The sequence below is a fragment of the Hemicordylus capensis genome, chromosome 1 (assembly GCF_027244095.1).
Source record: "Hemicordylus capensis ecotype Gifberg chromosome 1, rHemCap1.1.pri, whole genome shotgun sequence".
In the NCBI taxonomy this organism is placed as follows: Eukaryota; Metazoa; Chordata; class Lepidosauria; order Squamata; family Cordylidae; genus Hemicordylus; species Hemicordylus capensis.
The window spans coordinates 69839285-69863942 of NC_069657.1; the positions used below are offsets into that span (position 1 = coordinate 69839285).

At 43.1% G+C, this 24658-nt stretch overlaps 1 protein-coding gene across 2 annotated transcripts in view; it reads left to right on the forward strand.

Moving 5' to 3' along the window:
• Positions 1-1850: 1850 nt before the first annotated feature.
• The window catches only part of IVD (isovaleryl-CoA dehydrogenase), a 38892-nt gene continuing 16084 nt past the window's right edge, over positions 1851-24658 (forward strand). For both annotated transcript variants that reach the window (XM_053279872.1, XM_053279879.1), the window contains exons 1-6: positions 1851-2032; positions 4734-4823; positions 11109-11160; positions 13132-13301; positions 19094-19187; positions 20641-20777. In XM_053279872.1, the coding sequence (XP_053135847.1) occupies positions 1886-2032; positions 4734-4823; positions 11109-11160; positions 13132-13301; positions 19094-19187; positions 20641-20777 (690 nt within the window). In that variant the 5' untranslated portion in view covers positions 1851-1885. The remainder of the gene's footprint in view (positions 2033-4733; positions 4824-11108; positions 11161-13131; positions 13302-19093; positions 19188-20640; positions 20778-24658) is intronic.

Consider the following 24658-nt stretch of genomic DNA (forward strand, 5'->3'; position numbering starts at 1 on the left):
AGCCTGCATCTTGCATCCTTAACATCTTCTGGTTTTTGTCTTTTTGCTGTTACTACTGGCTTTTTTGAAACAACGCCTCTAATGAAACTAGGTACCTTGACATTGTCAGGTGGTGGGGGGGGTAGTGGAGAGGGGAGAAACATTCAGTCAGGCTGCAGAAGCTGCCACATTTCACTTCTGCTCAATAAACTGACAGAAGTAATCAACAAGATGTCCAGTGAATGGATGCAATGGTGCATACTTAGCAGTGAGGAAAGAGAGAAATCAAAGGTTCTGATAACGGCCAGAGATGGGGCAGTGCTGTCATGCAGAGCTATTACTAGGGATCTGCACAAACTGGCAGGCAGCCAGTTCGGTGGGGGGTGTCACTGGCACTGGAAAAAAACTGGTGCGGGAGGGCAACATACCCTCTTGCCGCCCTGGTCAGCGTTGGACCAGAAGTGGCCAGTTCACATGCACACTGGCTACTTCCAGTCTAATGCTGACGGGTGGCAAGAGGGTATGGTTGACCGGGGTGAGACTAAAACTGACTGGAGTGGCAAGAGAGTATGCTGCTGCCTGCCCCAGCTATTTTGGGCACAGCACTGGTGGGCAAAACACTGGGGGGGGGGTTTAAGAGCACCCCCCCCTGCTCCTTAAAGGTAACCCCCACACACACTGCCAGACCTCTAAACCAGTTTGGTGGTCCAGAAAAGGATTGCTGAAATTGGTTCGTGCACATCCCTATACTTCCATTTTAAAGGGTGTCACCTTAAATTCAGACTCATCATAAATTCAGAATCATCACCTTAAATTCAGAATCATTACCCATCATGTGGGTAAATATGGTACTGCTTGCAGAAGCAGAACTAATGTTCCCTACTAGCATGTCCACCCTTTTCTTGCAGGTCTGTCTCCCCCCTCCCAGTTGTTTTCTAATTAATTCTATTTTCCTGCCAACCACCACACCCCCTCCCCTAGCTTGAGACTAGAGAGAGTCCTCCATAGATTTGTTCATTATCACTGTTTGGTGTGGTTTTACCTCTTCTCTCTCCCGCCATCAATAGGATCCACTCTGCCATCCATGTGTCCAGTTAGTGGGAAATCTATTGATACTATAGACATTTAGAGACATTTTAATTACTGTACAATGTAGTTTCAAGAGTATTTGTGTTAGTGTTATGGCAGAAAAACCCCTGCACATATATATGTTATCCTTGTGTTATATTTTAATTTATAAATAGAAGAAGTATCCTCCAACTGCTGGCACTATTAGTGCTTTTGTGTGTGTAGTTTTTGCCTTTATACAAAGTGCTTCTCATGAAGTGTGTTTTGAATGTGTATTGCTACTCGAATAGATTTTCTAAGCTAATTCTACCCCACCCCCGTGCAAAAAACCAAACTCCTTTGTTTAGCCACCCTTTTTAAAAAAAACTGTATTAGAAACTATAGTGGAAGGTTGTGTTTTTAATTGAAACTGCACCAATAAAGGCTTTTTAAAAACCCCAAAAGGCTCATATGATAAAACACAAACATCTGAGGGAAAACGGAATCCACGAGAGTATAGTCCGAGGAGCCCAAGGAAAAGGCCATCTGCCCCTGGACTCTCCTGGGATATTATTTCTTACTGAAAAATACTATCATTTCTCCGATTTCGAGATTCTTCCTTGCATCTAAACTGGGGATTTATTCTATTTTTATTTTTTAAGCCGGGCAGGTTCAAAAGCTAGCTGCGTATGCTAAGTAAGGCGGTGCTCATTCAGAGGCTGGCTGCTGCTTCCCCGTTTCCGAGGCTCCCAGTGGGCAATTAGCCCCCGCCCCTGAGTGTTGATTGGTAGAGAGGACGGCTAAGGTGGGGCTAGTAGCCTCAGGCCTGACTGTGCCAGGCCAGCCAGAACACACAGAGATGGCGGCCGTAGCACTGAGGGGGAAAGGGGTGGCTTGCTGGGCCCGGCGCCGCTGCTGCCTTGCAGGGCTGTTCCACAACCGCAGAGGCTGCGCTGGGTTCGCGCTGGACGATACCGTGAATGGGCTGAGCCAGGAACAGCAGCAGGTACAGCGGGCGCCGGGCAGGGGGGTCCTCCTCATTGCAGCGGACAGTCGCGCGGGGACCCTTCACTGACTGTCGCCCCGTTCGCTTGCTCGCCCGCCCGCCCTTGGTTGGTTTCCAGAGTTCGTGCATTGCACGCCCCTTGCTTGCTCTCCTCTCGTGGGGTTCATTCTCTTTTGAGTGCTCGTCCAGGGCCTTTGCTCCGAGGTGGGGCCCAGACTCGTGCTATATGCAAGGGTTCTGCTTCGGAACATAAGTAGGGGTCGTCCTAAAGACGCGAGTGCTTCTGAGCATGTAGAGTGTCTTATCCATTCAGCCCTAGCCTTAGCGGAGCTCTCGGAATCGGAGTTTTTAGCTTGCAGGCAGCCTTCACCCTCCATTCCGCTTTGCCGTAAAGGGGCTGCTGCTTAGTAAGTAGTGTAATGTAACTACATTTAGTGCTTACATATACTTAATAAAGTGCTTATTTACATTTCCGCAGCTGTAGACAACATGCCTGAGTATTTTCTATTTCTGAGCAAGCAGGGGGTCTCTAGTTTTTGAAATCAATCCTTGCTGTAGTCACAAATCTGCAACCTTATACTCTGTTAAAGTCAGAACAACAAAACATTTATATACCAGTTTTAAACAAAAGTTTCCAAAATGGTTTACATAGAGAAATAACAAATAAATAAATGAAATGGATCCTTGTCCCCGAAGGGTTCACAATCTAAAAGAAACATAAAACACCAGCAACGGTCACTGGAGGTACTGTGCTGGGGGTGGATAGGGCCAGTTACTCTCCCCCTGTTAAATAAAGAGAATCACCACGTTAAAAAGGTGCCTCCTTGTCCAGTTAGCAGGGGTTTCCAGAATAGAAAAGAAAAATCATTTTGTGCTGCTTTATCTGCAGCCACTGTAGATTGAAATCCCAATGGCATTCATATGTGTACTGAAAAGATGGCAGAATCCTGTCCTTTTATTCTTCTAATCTGTAATGGCCAAGCTCACCGTGGCACTATTTTGTTTGTAATGCTATGATACTTAGTTGCAGGGTGTTACAAAAAGCAAAGGACTGGTGGTGGTGGGGAATTCTTATTCCTTCTCTGTCAGTTTTATCCTTAATAAACACACACCCAGTGGAGTGCTGACTTTACTTTAAGGGTGGGGGGGATGTGAGAGGGGAAAGGGTTAAAAAGCGCCCCCCCCACACACACACACCGCAGTTCTTCTGCTTTAGTCTGTAGCCCGAGCCTCTCCATGGCTTCATTTAATAAAGGAAACCTCTTTGGGGGGAAACTCCATGTGATGCTGAGATGTGTGTAGTTTAGCACTAAATTAAGGTATATTTGTGTCCCAGTCTATCTTGAAAAATGCAATAAGCCAATAGAATCCACAGTGATTCGGGCAATCACATTTGCTAAACTATCAACTTCTGGGGTGGGGGGGGAGGGAGGGGTTTCTTTGCTTCTCCATAACTTGTCTTCAGTTAAGGAGTAGGATGAAGGGAGCGAATTACAATAGTCTTGAAATTAAGACATGCACTTCCCCCACCTAAGTAAAGGAAGAATGTTTCCACTCTCTTCCCTTTCAAAAGCAATAAAGTGTCTTTAAGGAAAGGAGGTCCTTGGATTCATTTTGTTTCTTTGTGTTCCTCCAGAGAGTATTTGAGGCTTGGAAGGAAAGGTGTGTCTAAATCTCAAGCAGCGATTGGTAGCTAGTTGTAGCTCTGCTGACACGCCTATTTAAAAAAGCAAGTCAAGGGAGGAAGTGTCTACATTTCAGTTAGGCTGCAGTCATGCTGTGCTAACATTTCAAATGTGATCCTCCTTAATACACTTTCTGCAAAAGGTTTTGTCACTTATGTTCTGAAATCATTGCTCAGTGTGGTAGAGCACATGTTTTGCTGTGATTTTGGATGTAAACATGTGATCTTGGTGATCTCTGCTCCATACCGTGGAGAACCACTGATAGTTAGGACAGACTAAAATGGACTAGACAGAGAACTGTATTTTCATATTATACAATGTGTGTAGCATTGGTGTAGCTAAAACTTTCTCAAACAGGCTTTGTTTTTGCATGTGGATATTTTATTTAATGGCTGTTTTAAAAACCTCTCATGATATGGTTGCATCACTGCATTCTGGTGCTAGTTTTTTTTTTTTTTTTTTTAAGTACATGTTTTCTTCTGTAAAGAATGAGGCTGATCTTGATTATAGAAGTTTTGGGGGAAAAGACAAGTTTTTTAAACAAAGCACTGTATACGATATTTCCAAATTACAGTTTTTTGTCACTGTTATGACTGAAGCATCCCATCTAATCTAATAGTAATTATTTGTCTAAAATAAACTAGGCTGTACTGTAGACAAAAGATCATCTCTTCTTGTGGGTTTATCTTAAAAGCAGTGTGATACTGAAATATTATAATCAAGATTGTGTAGCTTGACTTAGAATACAGAAATGCCATGCATCCTATTCCCAACCCAGCTAGGTAGATTATCCATCAGAAGCAGACTTCATGTGAATACTTGCTGGATTAGATACCAGGTCAGATCTGGTTGTGCATCCATATGGCAGGACACATTCAGAAGCGAGTCTTCCCAATAGTGTCTCATCTGAAAAATTATGTTAGGAAGCATGTTTAATAGCATACTAAGGAAGGAAGTTTCAATTCTTTAATTGTGGTTTATAATATGTGTTTTTGTGTTTATTGCATCTCTAACAGCTCAGGCAAACCATGGTCAAATTCTGTCAGGAGCATTTGGCTCCAAAAGCTCAAGAAATAGATCAGCAGAATGAATTTAAAGGCATGAGGGTAAGTAAATTAAGTATCATGTGGTTTGGCTATGGAAAAACTACATAATCTACTTAAATGCCATAACTTTGAGGGATGAACATAAAGAACTAAAGGATACAAGCACTGAAGGATTTGAGAAAATTATCAAATGCTTGCTTATTGAAACTAACTATAAATGCATGGAGAAGAAAGAGATATTCCCTTATTGAGATTTGACTAAGTCTGGAATATGGTTTGTTGTCCTATTTCCCTCCCTGTTGCCCCCAAAAGGATGTGAAGCCTTTCTTTGGCACATAATGTCATCTTCAATCCTCCCCTTTAGGTTTTGAAGTGTTAAGTACTGCAGATGATAGACTTTTAGTGTGGGATTTAATAGATTCTTTCTAACAGTCCTTGTAAATTTGATGAGCTGCAGGTATTTTTATTGGATTTGCTGCTTTTCACTATTGGCTTTTATAAGCCTTGCAATACTTGGCAAGCTCATCTCTCCTAGAACTTTGTCCACCTGCTATATTTCAGAGAGAATTACTTGAACATATTTGTAGTAGGGTTTTTACAAAACATTTTTGGTTACAGTAGGGGTATGCACATTTGAACTGCATAACATTCTTAACTAGGGAAGCCTTGTAGGGTGGCCAGTTCATCTGTATAGAAAGTAAAGTTGACTATTAATTCAGATGACTTTAAAATAAAAAAAACTCATGGAGGTGCTATAGTTCCAGGAGCTCAGTTTCAGTCAGGTAATAGACCATTATAATCATAAAAGAACTGAAGTACTCTATACTCTCTATGAGGCATTTGTATTATAGCAGCCTTGCAGAATAGTTATTGGAAGTCAACTCACTATCATTCTCCTTCCTCCATAGCCTATTGCTTGCCCACTCAATACTCTGTCTATACAGCAAGAAAGAGCACTGCAGAGTTCTCTCTTCTTCTGGATCTAAAACCCAAACAGGCAACCCAAATAGCCACTACAATATTATTTCCAGCGCCGGGGAGGCAGGGCAAGGCAAAAGAGTACTGCTGTGACTGTGATGTATGTTGGACAGTTTTTCCATTTGTGTGTTCGCTTGGGACATATTGTTAGGTATTCACCTTGGACAAGTAGGAGTGTAACACATTGCACCACTACAAAATTTAATTTTATGACTTCTGATCTTGTCCAGAACAAAGTAATACAACTGCAGACATTGAAAGGGAATGCAAGTGTGTTCAAAATGAAAATTTTAATTTGCTGAAGCCCACAGCAGTGAAAGTTCCACATTGTAGTTCGCCTTTTAAGACTTGATTATAATTTTAACTATGAGCAATACCTTTAAGTAGCTGTGTGTGGTTTTCGATATAGACAGTCCAAGATTGGGACCAAAAGCCTAAAATGCATGAGAATAAGGTAGTGGATGGTTAAGTGTATTCCTATACTGCTCTTGATTCAATTTTTTTTTTAAGTTCACAAAACAGTTTTTATAACACAAAGAATGAGAAATTTTTCTGTCTCAAAAGGGTTTAGAATATAACATGAGCAAGAGCTCCAGGGACAGATACCATGCCAAGCTGCATAGGTACAGTTTGTAGGAGAAGAATGGCAGTTCAGTCCCCAAATAGCAGAGCAAAACCAGTTTGGTGAGAAAGCAGAAAAGCAAGAGGTCTTGAGACAGTTCTTTAGGACTGAAGAACTAGAAGGATTTATTTAAAGAGAAGGTTACAAACAAATGTGAAAAAGCCTGCAGTTTAATTTCAGCTGTAGCTCATGGCTGAAGTGAGAGACTAAAACAAACAGCCAACTCTGGAGAGACAAAATGGAGACTAACACTGGAAGAACAAATTGGGGAGGAGTCCAGCACTTTTATCCATGACCCTAAACCACCTCCAGTGGTCACTATGTGACATTACAGCGGACTGCTGATGCTTCCAGGGTCCTAGCTCCAACAAAAACCTCATTCCATTAGTTATCCTCTCCAAACTAGCAATTTCATGCAGTGAGCAAAAGCCAGCAGCTAATCACACAGAAGTTACTTGTGTGGCAGGGGGCAGGTGTAGCTATATGAGCATCCATGGGAAGGAAGCATACATACATAACAACGCAGAGCTAGCAAATAAACTGAAGAAATGCAATCCACATTCTAAAAAGGCACACAATTCTTGCAGAGAGCTGATGCTGCCAGGTTTCTAGCTCCAACACCATTTCTTTTCCCCTGCTAATATAAGGGAGCCAGCACTTTAAAAGGTGCCTCCTTGCCAGATTAGCACCAATTGCTGTCTGGAGTGAGTGGACAAACCTTGCAGTATGCAAGGTGTATGGTTCTTAAATCCCTGAAGATTTTGCTTTCTTCCTATATAATTAGATTCCCTTGTGGCTGGTTCAAACACTTTGACCCAGCAGCGCATGTGAATAGAAAGGGGTGTGCCAAGAGTACACCCTTTGAGACATCCTCTATGCATGGCCCAATGTCCTCCCAGCATGTTCCTTAATCACAGGTGGAGGCTGTTCATCTGAATGGCCCCTAAATCCAAATACTTGTTTAAACAAATTAAGGATAGCCCCCTTCCTGTTACATGTGCTGCCCGGTTGAATTTTTTTAAATAGCCTGTGCTTGCACGGGTGTGTAATCTGATTTGATCTCAAATCGTTTCGGATTGAATTGGGGGCAATTCATAAACTGGACATCATATCACCCTCAAAATATAGGGTCTGGTTCAGGGTCAAGGAGAATCATCCCCGATTTGACCCAAATCGAATTGGGTAGACCAGTCTTCCAAGGTGAGCTGATGTGCTAAGTCTGGCGTGGAAGACTAATCTACCCACTGATCAAAATGGATAGACCAGCTCTCCCCAGAAAAATGGGAGAGCTGGTCTATTAATTGGGTTCAGCGGGTAGACCAGTCCTCCACCCTGGACTTTGTGCATCAGCCTGGCTCGAGCTTCCATTCTAGCTCGAATTGAATCACAAAAATTGATGCATGCACAGAAAAGCTTGAACATCATAGGACACACAAAAGGTCTTCTGTTCTGACTCCCTGCCACAAATTAGACCATCAGTCCTGACGGTGTTCCACAAGCACATGGCAGCCGTACTGCAGTAAGGTTACCTGGAAAACAGTTTGAAAAGACTAAGGGAATGAGCCAAGCCATATTCTGCAGGAGCAGGCAAATCTTTTTCTTCCTTGCACCATCCCTCCAGGATAACTGCCCTTCTTATCTGGGGAAGAAATTCTTTCTTCCTTTCTCACCTTGTGCATGATCATCAGTGAGGACTTGGGCTTGAGCACCATCTGTCCAACAAGGGTAGAGCTCAGCATTTTTTTAAATTTTTTTTTTAGTGGGATGTCTCAAGAAATGAACCTTCAGTTAAAGGGTCCCAGGTGGCAGGAGGTGGAAAGAGCTGAAACCTCAGAGAATTGCTGCCAGTCAGAGTGGGATAGTCATTAGTGGACTAGATGGACTGTGGCACCAGTGTGTTGTAGTGGTTAGAGTGCTGGACTAGGACTGGGGAGACCTGAGTTCAAATCCTCATTCAGCCATGAAACTCACTGGGTGACTTGGGGCCACTCGTGCATCTCTCAGCCTAACCTATCTCACAGGATTGTTGTGAGGAGAAACATAACCATGTACTGGGCTCCTTGGAGGAAGAGCAGGATATAAATGTAGCAGCAGCAACAACGTCATATATTGAAGTTAGACTGGGCACATTTCCAGATCACTAAACTTTAAATCCTTTGTTGTGTTAATTGCTTCTGGCCTAAAGAAATGGAATAAGTACCAGAAATGTGCAGGAGGAAGAAAGCCTTCCCTGCCCAAGGGATTCTGGCTGATGAGAGGCGTGTCCAAAAGACATGAGAAACCAGAAGCTCATTTTTAAAAATACAGTATCCCAATGTCTAAGCTGCTTGGAAGTACCTGACTCCTAATTTGAAACCGTTGAGGCCAACCGTACTGGGAGTCCTTGTCATCCGTACTGGGAGTCCTTGTCATCCTGTCAGAAAGAAGAATCCACTAGCGAGAGGATATCTGTCACATTTTTCCGATGTTGTCAGGAATGTCTCAGGAAGATGAAACATCATTGAGAGAGAGCGGGTGGATCAGTGGACAACATGACAGCTCCAGACAATGGTGAACACGGCAACTTAGTTCCGCCCCCACTCCCTTAGATCAGGATGGTGACTCATAAGGGAGAGGTTGAGTTAAATGATGTGCAGCAAGGGCTGGGAAGCTGCTGCCGTTTCACTGGTGCCTGGGCATATCAGCTTGGTGCAGGATGCACTTGAGACAGAAGTCCCATTCAGAGGTTACATTGTACGAATGTAAAGATGTCTGTATGCTCGTACATGCTTTTGCATGAATGCATATGCCTGCCTTCATCTAAAAAGTAAGCCAGGGTACAGGCCTCTCAAATGCATGGTGCATATAGGGAGTGTATTGCTGTACTGCGTTCTACATAACATGTGAATATCTGCACCTGTGTACACTGCACGCTTGTGTGAATCAGGTGAGTGTTTCTCAAATGTCTTGAAGGCCCCTCCACTGAACTTACTGTACCTGCCAAGCCACTGGCAGCCATCTCTTCAGTAGGTGGATGTATGGAATTCTTGCACGCAGCCACATGTATGGAGCCCCCTGCTGTATGTATAAGGATTTGTGGACTAGAGCACCAATCCAGCACTGGCATTCAAACAGGGCCAGACTGGGGTCACTGAGAGGGTGGTGGAATGTATGTGGGGAGGGCCCCGGGTTTTGAGCAGAATGGGTACTTAAGGGTAGGAGTATTCACTGCTGCTGAGTGTGGCGGGATGCCCCAAGAATAGGCCCTGTGGGCCAGTCCGGGCCTGCATTCAAAGTGCATCTCTGACTCCTTCCCAAAACTACTTAGCTAGTCAGGGAAAGAGGCATGAGCTGCTAACAAGAGGGATCCTCATTCAGATCATCAAGCTCACTACTGTCTACTCTGACCAGTTGCCACCCTTCCAAAAATGGCTCAGGGCAGTTTACACAGAGAAATAATAAATAAATAAGATGGATCCCTGTCCCCAAAGGGATCACCATCTAAAAGAAACATAAGATAGACACCAGCAACAGTCACTGGAGGTACTGTGCTGGGGGTGGATAGGGCCAGTTACTCTCCCCCTGCTAAATAAAGAGAACCACCACATTAAAAGGTGCCTCTTTGCCAAGTTAGCAGGGGTTATTAAATATTGGTAGTAGTAGTAGAATGACTTGCATATCTCCAAGCTGAACCTTCAGAAGTGTAAGCCAAAAAATGGGTCCACAAAATTTCCTAGCCCACACGAGGTTTTATTATCTCATAAATTAGTCATTGTGGCCTAAAAGAAGAGGGCAGAGGGTGTGTGATTGTGTGTGTGTGGAAATCAGACTCTATAAAACTTCCCAGTTTGGTTGCCTGAAGGTCATTCTTACTTGCAGAAGTTGCCTAATTGCAAGTTAGGTATAAACTCTGACTGTAATGTGTAACCATTTGTTGTGGTGGTGAACATTTGCTTCAGAGACTTATTTTGTTTTAGCTGTTGTACAATACAAGGTTCAAACCAATTAGTTGGAATTGTCTCATGGAATATAAGTTAGGTATAAACTGAGTGTAATGTGTAACCATTTGTTGTGGTGGTGAACATTTGCTCCAGAGACTTATTTTGTTTTAGCTGTTGTGCAATACAAGGTTCAAACCAATTAGTTGGAATTGTCTCATGGAATACATGGGCATACAAACATGCTTTAGATCTCCATGATCTAATTATCATCTGTCACATGCAAAGTGATCAGACTGTGCCGTTTCTAGCTTTGCACCACCAGAAATCTCATTGAATACAGAATACATTTCCACCACATTCATGCAGATATGAGTGGATCAATGCATGTTTATTTTGAACATGATCCTGACATCTCCAGCTAAATAGCAGCACAGAATAAGTAGTATAAAATATTATGGGTGTGCATGTTAAATCAGGACTGCACAACTTTGGCCCTCCTGAAGATGTTGGACTACACCTTCCATCATCCTCACTATTGTTCACAATGACTGGGAATGACAGAAGTTGTAGTTCATCATCTGCAACAATGCCAAATTTGTGCAGCCCTGGTTTAAATGGAATTAATATTTGTATGTGTTAAGTGCTGAAGCTGGTTGTAGCCTTCTGATCCCCAGCACATTCCCAGGCAATGGATGTTTTGTCAAGTGTTTTTTTTTTAAATGTGGGGAAATGAAACAGTTATGTTTTTAAGGGAATTGTAAAAATGTTCATCTGGTCTCATGACAGACCAAGTCCTTGCTAATAGCTTTGCTCTGCTCTTTGTAGGAGTTCTGGAAGAAGCTGGGGGAACTGGGAGTTCTGGGAATAACTGCTCCTGGTGAGTGTCTCTCCAGCCTGCCCTGAAATGAGTAGCCTGCTAGTTTTGCAATGTATATTTTAACATACTATAAAAGGGCTGCTACCACACAACGTACTGCACCTATACGTGTGCAACAGATCAGCTAGAATGAAATGGGATAATTGTGTTAGTTGTGTAGTAGTAATTCATGTTTGGTTCATCTAGGCCAGGAGTTCCCAATCTGTGGTACCTCAGATGTTGCTGCACTACAACTTCCTTCATCCCTAGCTACAACCTATTGTGATTGGGGTGATGGGAATCGTAGTTCAGCAACATCTGGGGTACCACAGGTTGGGAACCCCTGATCTAGGCTCTTCCTTCAGCTCTCACAGTGTTTGGACATGCAAATCTTTCAGTGTCCACATTCTGTACATTACCACCTTGTCGTTTCCTTGAATAAAATCTTCATGCATGATTTTATCCTTGAATTTATTCAACTTTCCTCTCTCAGGCCCCTTGATTGTCACATTTCAATGTGGTCATCTTCTTCATATTGCTACCCGTATATCCTAATTATTATACATGAATGGCCTTCATCTTCATTCATTATACATGAATGGCCTTCATCTTCATTCATTATACATGAATGGCCTTCATCTTCCCCACTAATTTAAATAAACCTGCTTCCCTTCCCCGCCCCTCCAGATCTGGAATGTTGACACAGAAGCTTCTGTGTTCTGAAGTTGTTTGTGATTGTATCTCATTGTAATCGTTGTTCATACAGATATGAATTGTGCTTTATCAGTGGGGAATATGCTTCAGTTACTAATTATTCCAGACAAATAATTCACTGTGACATGTAAGATAAGAGAGCTGAGATTCTGTAAGGAAGGAAAAGCAGACCTAACCAACTCAAGTTAAAAGCCAAAGTTGTAAAAGTGTAAAGACTGCTTCAAACACATGACTTACCTAAGAGAATGCCACCTTCTGCTTGATCTCCACGGCTTAATGAGGTCTCTTTGCAATTGCTACTGGCTTGTTTGGTGGTAGCTCAGGGTTGGGCCTTCTTTCTAGCTGCCCTGAGCTTTGGAATGCACTCCCTGCTCAGATATGAGGTTCAACATTTCTTCTTGCCTTTAAGATGGCCTTAAAAACACATTTTTAAAACACATTTTAAAAACCGCCCTGAGCCATTTTGGAAGGGTGCTATAGAAATCAAATAAATAATAATATAATAATAATAATAATAATTTCTTTAACTAGGCCTTTGGGTGTTTTTAATTGTTTTCAGGTTTAAATCACCTTGAGATTAGTGTGTGTGTGTGTGTGTGTGTGTGTGTGTGTGTGTGTGTGTGTAAAATATAAGTAAAATATAAAACAAACACATGATAAATGTTCAGTATGAATATTGCCTCTCTGTGGGAAATTGTGCATACTCTTCTTAAATGTGATAAAAGTATGTGTGTCTAGATTATTGTATGCACAAACAAAACCCCATGGGTTCATGCAGTACGTATGCTTGTGTGTATGTCATATGCAATCATTTTCTACATGGAAGTTGGTGTCCAGTTTTCTACATAGCAATTTGTCATGTTTGGTGGCCCTAAACATCTACAGCAGTGGTTCCCAACCATGGTTCCTCCAGATGTTGCTAAACTACATTTCCCATCATTCCCACCTACAGTTTATTGTGGCTGGGGATGGGAGTTGTATTTCAGCAATATCTGGAGAAATTCTGGTTGGGAGCCACTGGTCTAAGGCATACATAGGAAGCTACCTTTACACTGAGTCAGACCATTGGTCCATCTAGCTCAGTATTGTCTACACTGACTGGCAGCAGTTTCTCCAAGATTACAGGCTGGGGTGTCTCTCTCAGCCCTATCTTGGAGATGCCAGGGAGGGAACCTGGGACTTCCTACATGCAGAACAGATATTCTACCACTTGATATAGTTTACGTATGAGCCTTTAAATTTGGGGTTTGCTTTTTCTCTCCCCCACCCCCTTACCAGCTGAATATGGTGGATCTGGCATGGGATATCTAGATCATGTGTTGGTGATGGAAGAAATGTCTCGGGTTTCAGCAGCTGTTGCACTGAGCTACGGTGCCCACTCAAATCTTTGCGTTAATCAGTTGGTGCGGAATGGCAACGAAGCACAGAAAGAGAAATACCTGCCTAAGGTTTGTAGAACTGTGGCGTCTGCTGTGTCAAGGAAACAAGATGTGTGAAGGATAAAAGTTTTAATTACAGTACACTTTTTAAGAACAATAAGCATGGAGTGCAAAAATGGGATACTTGGCCTCAAGCATTCTACTTCAATTTTCTTAACTGAATTTTATATCTGTACATATGAAAAGCCCAAAACATATTGAAAACATTCTGGATGTAATGATTTTTGGCTGATCTGTTGCTACAAATCGTATAGGCACAGCCCTCCTCCTGGAGAAAAGGCAGTAATTGCTCTGAAATCTGCATTTAGACATTTAATTGTCTAAAAGAGCCCCTGGTGGCACAGTGGTAAAACTGCTGCCCTGTAACCAGAAGGTTGCAAGTTCGATCCTGACCAGGGGCTCAAGGTTGACTCAGCCTTCCATCCTTCCGAGGTCGGTAAAATGAGTACCCAGAATGTTGGGGGCAATATGCTAAAATCATTGTAAACCGCTTAGAGAGCTCCGGCTATAGAGCGGTATATAAATGTAAGTGCTATTGCTATTGCTATTTAATTGCTGAACTAATCCATAGCATCTGCCTGCTATCTCACACCTGAGTTGAAAGGTATGTACTTCTTTGCATTAGTATATCTGCTGAATAGTTACTCAGTTCTGAATAATTTCCTCCCCCTCCTATTTAGTATTGAAAGAGATGGCATCTGGATTTATGTCCCTTAGGGCTGGTCATTTGGTTCATCAGTTGGTGAATGTGCCATCACAGAGCAGACACCACGGATGTTTTCATATTGTCTTACATCATTTTAATCACTGTCCTTTTCAGTGGAGTCATTTCACATGTCCCAAACTGCTCTTTATGCTTCACCAGGAAAGGTCGGTACTGTCATCAACTACTAGGTGCACTTCAAAATACTGTGTAGTGCTTAAATTGCAGCAAAGCAAACTTAAAATCCACTGCAAAGGACTGACGTATAACACATACACAAGAATACCTACCAGCTTGCTTCTTTGTTGTCATGGGTGGACTTTGGTATGTTTAGAGGAGGAGGAGGAGGAGAAGAGGATCAAACTGAGGTCTAAAATGCCCTGGCACCTCCCCTTCTTGTGCTAGCCCTTTAAAAACAAAAAGAGCAAGCTTCAAGCAGCAGTATCAAGGCTACTTTTACCTCTCAATTATTTTCTGGCACTCAAGAATGTGTTTGGGTTTTGTTTTTTTTTAAAAAAAACTCTTTCTGTGCTAAGTTTTCCCCTTAGGATTAAATTGACAAAGCCACAAGCTGCTTGTGATCTGGTCATTTTATTGCTCTGTAGGTTACAGAGCTCTGTAATTGGGGGTAGGGGGGACAACTGCATCTAGGCCTTTGCTTGTGAAGCGAGGTGCCTTTCTCCACACCACTCCATTGCATTTATGCAGTTATCAGTTGGATTGGGGCAAATATGTGGTAGCATTCAGGAAAAGGCTGTCATTGCTCATCAGAAGTGATTGTTCACAGCCCTAATGTGTGTATTGCCTGGAACAAAGCTTGGAAGAGATAGCTTTCTCCCACCTCACTTACAAAGCACTGCTGATGTGAAGAGGCTTTTAAGACTATTAGATGCACCTTGACAATCCCCACTGTAATTTGACAGGCAGAATGGTCTCTTTGAACCTTAGTTGCCTGTTCTTGGGCCTCTGCCTCATCTCTGCACACCACTGGCACTGTAGCAGGAAGTCGGCTCTGACCATCTAGCTGACTTTACAAATAAATACCCTCTTTCTGTCTGTCCCCATTCATTTATCCTGAAGTTAGGTCATCTAACTGATGAGAGGTATAATTATCCTGGGGACATTAAAAGGCTCTTTAGCAGCCTTTAAAAGATGCAGCCCTTAAGATGCATTTTTTAAAGCCTGGCTTTTAGTAATCTTTGAATGTTTTAAATTGTTTTAACCTTTTATTTTGTCTTTATTGTAGGTATTTTTGTGAACCACTTAGGGCCTTTGTAGTCAGGCTGTGTGTGTGTGTGTGTGTGTGTGTGTGTGTGTGTGTGTGTGTGTGTTTACACATACTGCAGGTAATGATTGTAGTCATTTAAAAAAACAACCCATAAAACAGATTTTGGCTTCCTTATGTAATGTGTTTAGTGATGATTGGATGAAAAACATATACAGCATTGATTATCTATTTTCTTATTAGATATCAGTTATTTTGTGTTTGGTTTTTATAATCTCTGAGTCACCACCTTAAGAACATAAGAACAGCCCTGCTGGATCAGGCCCAAGGCCCATCTAGTCCAGCATCCTGTTTTGCACAGTGGCCCACCAGATGCCGCTGGAAGCCACAGACAGGAGTTGAGGGCGTGCCCTCTCTCCTGCCATTACTCCCCTGCAACTGGTTCTCAGAGCCATCCTGCCTTTGAGACTGGAGGTGGCCCACAGCCCTCCGACTAGTAGCCATTGATGGACCTCTCCTCCATGAAGTTATCCAAACCCCTCTTAAAGCCATCCAGGTTGTTGGCTGTCACCACGTCCTGTGGCAGAGAGTTCCACAAGTGGATCACACGTTGTGTGAAAAAGTACTTCCGTTTGTTGGTCCTAGACCTCCTGGCAATCAATTTCATGGAGTGACCCCTGGTTCTAGTGTTGTGTGAGAGGGAAAAGAATCTCTCTCTCTCTCCACTTTCTCCAAACTCTGCATGATTTTATAGACCTCTATCATGTCTCCCCGCAGTCATCTTTTTTCTAAACTAAAAAGCCCCAGGTGTTGTAGACTTGCCTCATAAGAAAGGTGCTCTAGGCCCCTGATCATCTTGGTTGCCCTCTTCTGTACCTTCTCCAGTTCAACAATGTCCTTTTTAAGATGTAGTGACCAGAATTGTACACAGTACTCCAAGTGTGGTCGCACCATAGTTTTGTATAAGGGCATTATAATATTAGCCATTTTATTTTCAATCCCCTTCCTAATGATCCCTAGTATTGAATTTGCCTTATTAACAGCTGCTGCACATTGAGTCGACACTTTCAACGAGCTGTCCACCACGACCCCTAGATCCCTCTCCTGGTCAGTCACCGACAGCTCAGATCCCGTCAGCATATATTGAAGTTGGGGTTTTTCATCCCAATGTGCATCACTTTACACTTGCTAACATTGAACCGCATTTGCCATTTTGTCGCCCACTCCCCCAGTTTGGAGAGATCCTTTTGGAGCTGCTCACAATCCGTATGGGATTTCACTACCCGGAAGAGTTTGGTATCATCTGCAAATTTGGCCACATCGCTGCTTACCCCTGCTTCTAGATCATTTATGAATACATTAAAAAGCACCAGTCCCAGTACAGATCCCAGGAGACTCCACTTCTTACTTCCCACCATTGTGAAAACTCTCCATTTATACCTACCCTCTGTTTCCTGTCTTTCAACCAGTTAGCAATCCACACATGTACTTGTCCCCTTATCCCATGACTGCTAAGTTTCCTCAGGAGTCTTTGATGAGGAACTTTGTCAAAAGCTTTTTGGAAGTCCAGGTAGACTATGTCAACTGGATCACCTTGATCCGCACACTCGTTGACACCCTCAGAGAAGTCCAAAAGGTTGGTGAGGCAAGATTTACCTTTGTGGAAGCCATGCTGGCTCACTCCCAGCAGGGCCTGTTCTTCTGTGTGCATTACAATTTTATCCCTGAGGATGCTTTCCATCAATTTGCTTGGAACAGACGTTAGGCTAACTGGCCTGTAATTTCCCGGATTGCCCCTGGGTCCCTTTTTGAAAAACAGTGTTACATTTGCTACTCTCCAGTCCTCTGGTACAGAGCCCGATTTCAGGGATAAGTTGAAATTTTTAGCAAGGATGTCAGCAATTTCACGTTTGAGTTCTTTGAGGACTCTTGGATGGATGCCATCCGGCCCTGGTGATTTGTTAGCTTTCAGTTTTTCTAGACAGTTTAGTACATCATCTCTTGTCACTTCTGTCTGACTCAGCTAGCAGTGTGCACGGTTTTGGTCTGGCCTCATTGGCCAGACCGCCGGACCGGTCTGGAGGTTCGGAGTCCCCCCCGGTCCGGAGGGGGGGGACTGTGACTTTAAGCGGGGGGGTGGTAGTACTTACCCACCCCCGCCGTGCTCCCCCCTCCGGCGCTGTTCCTTGTTAAAATCTTCTTGGGGCGACAGAGCTCCGCTCTGCCGCCCCTGCCCCCGTCGTCGCTTGCAAGGCTGTTAGAAAGACAGCGTCAGAGACGAGTGCGCGCGCTGCGCAGAGCGCATGCGCGCCACTAGCGCTCGTCTTTCTAGCAGCCTTGCAAGTGACGACGGGGGCAGGGGCGGCAGAGCGGAGCTCTGTCGCCCCAAGAAGATTTTAACAAGGAACAGCGCCGGAGGGGGAAGCGCGGCGGGGGTGGGTAAGTACTACCACCCCCCTGCTTAAAGTCACAGTCCCCCCCCTCCGGACCGGGGGGGACTCCGAACCTTGCACACCCCTAGACTCAGCTCTCTAGCCTCCATCCCTAAAAAGCCTGGTTCAGGAACAGGTTTATGCTCAGTATCATCTGCTGTGAAGACAGGTGCAAAGAATTCATTTAGCGTCTCTGCAACCTGCATATCCTCCTTAATAATCCCTTTCACTCCCTCATTGTCTAATGGCCCAACCGCCTCCCTGGCAGGTTTCCTGCTTCTGATGTACTTAAAGAAGTTTTTGTTATTCCCCTTGATACTTTTGGCTAAATGTTCCTCAAACTCTCTTTTTGCCTCCCTTATTGCCTCCCTTATTGTCACCTTGCATTTCTTTTGCCAGAGTTTGTGGTCCTTTCTGTTCTCTTCATTTGGACAGGCCTTCCTGTCCAACCTTCTAGTTTTTAGAAGGATTTTAGAATCCAACCTTCTAGAAAACCTTCTAGTTTTATGAAGCAATATCTTGTGGTAATCTGCCGCAATTGCTTGAATGAGCAGAATTGTTTCCACCCTAATGTGATTTAACAGATTTTACTCACACGGACATAGTGTAAAACATGTGGTTTGAATCTCTGTTTATCTGAAATAGTCTTCCTGAGACACCTCTGTTGAACAATTCATAAAGCACCGCATATAAATTATAAAAATGATGTTAATTAGCAGAGTGGTAGTCTAGTTGACCATTATCTTACAGGTGATTACATATGAAATCTGTCTCTCTCATCTGTGTAGTAAACAAGATTGAAAAGAGAAGAGGCTGGGAGAAAAAAGCATAAAGATAAAGGGACAGGGATAAAATAGACAAGGAAAAAAAAGAGGGCAGGCTACTGTGCCAGAGAATAGCATACGGGGGCACAGGAGGAGGGTGACCATCTGTTATTCCATTATGAGGGCACAGGAATATTGCAGATCTCGTTATTGCCTAACGTTCTGGTATCTCATTCCACCCCCCTAATTCATTCCACAATCTGCATATTTTCTCCTTAAATGAGCTGGCCTCTTTCCAAGTGTGCCTGAACTGTCTGCCTCTTCCGGTCATCTGTTTTCGAAGGGCAGTACAGGGGAGGAGGCTGAGGGATAAATGTCTGCTAGCATGGTTCTCTTGGCATGATCTCCTAGCTGAATAATGAAACTATTCTAAAGCCAGAGCTGTGTTGCTTATTTGCCACATCCATCACAGAACCCCTTAACTTGGTGCCATTTCTACAGTCACGTTGGTAAACTGGAGAATTCGGCCAAAGGTGACGCTCCCGCTTGGCGTTCCTCTGTAGCATGAAAGACTCCTCAGTTGATTGTGATCTCTCTTTTTTCTTAAAGGCAAGAGGAAGAGTGGCAGCAGCAACCTATTTTTCATATGCACTTTCTTGCATGTCTTTTTCTTCCAGCTGATCAGTGGAGAGCACGTTGGGGCTTTAGCAATGAGTGAAGCCAACGCTGGCTCTGATGTTGTCTCCATGAAGCTGAGGGCAGACAGAAAAGGTAAAAGCTATTGGGAAGTTGCTTCTAAAGACCTGCAGTGGCCTTTTAAGATGTAACATTAAGACCAGAAATATGCAGGATAGGCTCTTCTGCTGCTGCTGAATTGCAACTTCAAAAATTACTGTGGTCTGGGGATGATGGCAGTTGTAGCTCAACTGCAGCTGGAGAGCCAAGGTTGCCTACCACCGCTCTATACATTGTTCTGTGTTCAGACATCACAGATTTTACTGAAGATGCTGTTTGGGGCATCTCCCAAACAAAATAGCACAAAAACTGCAGTGGGGTGAGAGAAATTGGGGGAAGAACATGTGAAGAGAAGAGGCTGCCAGGCTGCCATGGACTTGGACATTTTAGTTCTGTCTAAAGCAGCAATTGCCAGTAAAGATGAAGACCCACCACATACTGCAGCTCTATGCCAGTGCCTTTCCAAATAGGACATGCTGGGCATATGCGTACATGCACGGTACACTTTCCATTTCTGTCTTTCACCATCGGTTTCATCTATCGCATGTTCAGGCAGACTTGCAGTGCTGTAGGAAGCCCATATAGGTGCAACTCCCACACCTCAGTTTGCCTCCACTCCTCATTCTCCTCTGTTAGATTTCATCTGGTCACCTAGGGCAGTGTTTCTAAAACTGGGACACCTTGCTGCTATTTGGAGGAGAGTTTTTTGCATCTGTTTTTGTTAACCCAAGCTTTTTAATAGCCCTATTATTTCAAACGCTAGCTTGCAATCTCGTTTGGATTGCTGGAAAGCAGGAGTGGGGGACCGCAAGTTTAACTGCTGCTGACCGATTCACTTCAAACAAAAGACTAAGGGAACTGGGGGAAGAGTTATGTAGAAGTCAGGGGGAGAAATCATGGGTGGGGAGCGCTGCATAGGAGCCTGGTAGCAAGAAAACACATCCGAATGGGGAAGGTCACAATTTTATAAAGTTCGAGACATGCTGACCAAGAGGATCAGGCTTCTGATTTTAGGAAACCCTGAACTAAGGGGTGCAGAAGAATGAATCCTTGGATTTAACATGACTGGGACACTTGTAGCCCTGTATCACGAGGTTGCCATGGAAAAAGCCAGCTACAGAACTGAGCTGTGTACAGCCTCTGTATTTTTAGGTCTCGATACAAGCAGGTCTAGACCTACCAATGGCTTTTTGCTTACTATCCTGGACTTGGAAATTGAGGATATCACCATATTTACCTGGCTCCAAGACTAGGTTTTTTCCAAGTTATTTGATGTTAGAAATTGGGTGGTTGTCTTAAATTCAGAGTTGTCTTCTATTTGGGTAAATACGGCAAGTGCTTGGAATCTGTGAAATGTTACTTGTGGGAATCTCAATTGACTTGGGAAATCTAACAAGACTTTCTGGGAAGGTGTAGTTCCTGATGCTTTTGTCCATCTGAAAGTTAATGGATTTCATTTATTTGTTTTCCTTTTATTTGTTTTCCTTAGGAGATTATTTTGTCTTGAATGGGAACAAATTTTGGATTACGAATGGGCCAGATGCTGATGTGCTCATTGTTTATGCTAAAACAGATCCAAGTGCTGTTCCAGTTTCTCAGGGTATAACAGCATTCATTATAGAGAAGGTATGGTATTTTACCTTGTCAAAGTTATTCTATTAATCTCCATTTGCTAAGAATGTTTTCCAAATAGACTGATTTGGCAGAGCCATAGTTTCATGCCTCTCTTTTTGCTTATGCCTAAAAGCAAGAATCCAGGCTTCTGGTTCAGTTTACTGTAGCTGAGATTAATGCCAGAATAAAAGCGTAGACACAAGAGGTCAAGATTTGTCACATCAGAAACTTGCTGTGCTGCTCTATGGCTTATCCCAAGGAAATTGAAAAGGGTTGTCGCCTTTTCTGGACTTCCCTGAGTGTTGGACAAGTGCCCCCACAAGCGTTGACTTGAACAAGAACAAATATATTTCAATATTGAAAGGCAGGATGTAAATTCTAGAAATAATAAAATCTAGGTGCTTCCTTGTTGAGCCAGCTCCAGATGTGGTGAGATTGACATATGCTCAGACCCCACAAGATAGCAAAAGCCTAATCTCCAGGGCTTGGCTTCTAGAAAAAGATTCTGGTGGTAGATTCTGTCTAGAAAAAAAACATTCTGTGATATGGAAGCTATTCCCTGAATCTCTGGTGGGTGGAGATTCACTGTATTTAGCAAAATGTACACTGAACCAGTCCACAGGTGTTTGCATGTAATCTTACTTCTTATACATGTTTTAATCATTTGACTGTTCATCCTGTGAACTGTCATGTAATGTGCCATCCTGTGAACTACTTTGCTGGATAAGATCCATCCAACCCAGGCCTTCTCAGCCTTGGGTCCTCAGAAGTTGCTGGACCACAACTCCCATAATCCCCAGCCACAATGGCCGTCAACCTGATCTAATCCAATGTTCTCTCTTCAGTAGTGGCAGACTAGATGTCTCTTGACTGGTCACAAGCAGGGCATAAATGGTGATCATCTTGTTTGACTCCCACATCTGTAGTTGGAGAAATACAGCCTCTATTTGCAGGGGTTTCATTTACCTATCCAAGTAAAGAGAATCATGTGCCCAATATCCTCACTAATCATACACCAGTAAGACGCATCCTTGCTGTGAAGAGCTTCCAGGGTTCTGCAGTGGTCATTGCTCAAGGAAGGGGAGGATTTTTTTCGCCATCTCTCATTCCCTCAGAAGTGCCCTGTGCCACCTGAAAATGCATCCCTGAGGGGTTGCGCAAAGCTCAGGAACATTTTCAGGGGGAGCAGGACACTTCCAGAGGAAAAAGAGAATGGAAAAATCACCCCCAACACACACAATAAGCACGGCAGAGTTCCAGAAGCTCTCTGCTGTGGGGATGCTTCTTCCCAATGCATGGCTGCATGGTTCATGAGGATGTTGGCCTGTGTATGCAAACAGTAATAAGATCCAAAAAGATATAAGACCAGTCTCCATTTCCTTTGTCATCCTAATACTCTGATGACTATGATTATTATTAGGCTAGCATTCTGTTTCAGTGGTAACTTATTTTACCAGTAGCAATGTGCCTTAGTTATGCCCAAATTAGACCACTATAATATGCTCTATCGGACTGCCCTTAAACTGTAACTAACTTAGAATGCTTCTGTTAAGATACTGTCTAGCACTAGGTATGGGGATCATGCAACATATCAGCTGCACTGGGTGATTCAGTTCCAGGCACAATTTAAGGTGCTTTTTTAATGTTTTAAATGTTTTCAATTGTTAAGTGATTTGATGTTTTAAATTATTTTAATTGTAAACCACCCAAAGACACAAGTTTTGGGTGGTACAGAATGTAATAAATAATAAAACAAAGCAAGCAGTGTAAAATCTATAGAAGAAAAAACAAACTCAAAACCAAAATCCTCAGGAATAGAGCAGCACACTCCTAGACAGATAAAAAGCCTACCAAAAAAGAGTTTGTGATTTTATTTTAATTTTTAGCAGATGAGAGAGCTTGCCTGTTGACTAGGGCTTGCCTGATCTCATGGCAGAGAGTAGATGCCACTACAAAAGAGGCCCTTTCATGCATCATCACTAATTGCACGTCCCAGAACTGCAGGACAGGCAAGTAGGCCTCACTAGATGACGTCAGAAATAAAGTAGAAATATACAGGAGGAGGCAGTCCTTCAAGTACCTGGGTGCTAAGCCGTTCAGAGCTTTAAAAGTAACATTCAGCACATTCAGTATACAGTAAATGTATATTATTTCTTGTTTACACAGTCAGACAGGTGTAATTGACTGGTTTGTTTTATCCAGACATCGAGTCCTTCCCAAGGACCTGGGATGGCTGAATTTTATTGTCAATTGTTATAGATATCGTCGCAGAATATAGGCTGATCCCAGTAAAGCTGCTTTTTGTAATTGGCTGATGGTGATTTCTGTGGCCTCTATGGTGTTGAGGTGCTCTTCAAGGTCTTCTGGAACTGCACCCAGGGCGCCAATTACCACTGGGATTAATTTGGTCTTTTTCTGCCACAGCCTTTCAATTTCAATTTATAGATCTTTGTATTTTGTGATTTTTTCTATTTCTTTTTCTTCTATTCTGCTATCCCCTGGTATTGCTATGTCGATTATTTTAACTTGCTTTTCTTTCTTCTCGACTACAGTTCTATCTGGTGTATTGTGTGGCAGATGTTTGTCTGTAGTTGGAAGTCCCGTAATATTTTTACATCTTCATTTTCTTCAACTTTTTCAATTTTATGATCCCACCAATTCTTGGCTACAGGTAGCTTGTATTTTTTGCAGATGTTCCAGTGTATCATCCCTGCTACCTTGTCATGCCTTTGTTTGTAATCAGTCTGTGTGATCTTTTTACAACAGCTGCTTAGGTGGTCCACTGTTTCATCTGCTTCTTTACAAAGGCGGCACTTGCTGTTTGTGGTTGATTTTTCTACTTTTGCTCTTATTGCATTTGTTCTTAGTGCCTGTTCTTGCGCAGCCAGTATTAAACCATAGGAAACATAGGAAACTGCCATATACTGAGTCAGACCATTGGTCTATCTAGCTCAGTATTGTCTTCACAGACTGGCAGCGGCTTCTCCAAGGTTGCAGGCAGGAATCTCTCTCAGCCCTACCTTGGAGAAGCCAGAGAGGGAACTTGAAACCTTCTGCTCTCCCCAGAGAGGCTTCATCCCCTGAGGGGAATATCTGACAGTGCTCACACATCAAGTCTCCCATTCAGATGCAACCAGGGCAGACTCTGCTTAGCTATGGGGACAAGTCATGCTTGCTACCACAAGACCAGCTCTGTTTCTTTCTTTCTTTCTTCAAGTTGCCATTCTTAAGCCATTGCCAGGTCTTGGTGATGTCTGATTTTCCACTTACATTGTGCAAATATTGACCATGCAGGGGCTTATTTTTCCATTTTTCTGCTCGGTTCTTGACTTGTTCTTTCTTGTAGGCCTGCTTTGTTTCATTGGTGTTGAATAGTTTCGTGTTATTGACCATCTGAAGTGCATCTTCTTCACTGTCCTTGATATATTCTTCAAGACCTCTTTTCTCCTCCTCTACTGTTTGATGGACTTGCAGCATTCCTCTTCCACCTGAGCTGTGAAGCAGGTATAGCCTATCTACATCACTGCGGGGGTGCAGAGCATGATTGATGGTCATGATTTTCCTGGTCTTACGATCCAGCGTCTCTAGCTCTGCTTGGGTCCAGTCTATTATTCCTGCAGTGTATCTGATAACAGGTATAGCCCAGGTGTTTATGGCTTGTATGGTGTTCCCGCCATTGAGTTTGGACTTGAGGATTTTTCTAACTCTCCTGATGTATTCACTTCCAATTTTTCATTTAACTTCAGTGTGTGCAATGTTATCCGCCTGGAGAATGCCCAAGTATTTGTAATGTTCTTTCTCTTCCAGGTTCTTGATCTTGCTTCCATTGGGCAGTTCTATTCCTTCTGTTGTTGTTATTTTCCCTCTGTTCATTATTAATGCAGCACACTTGT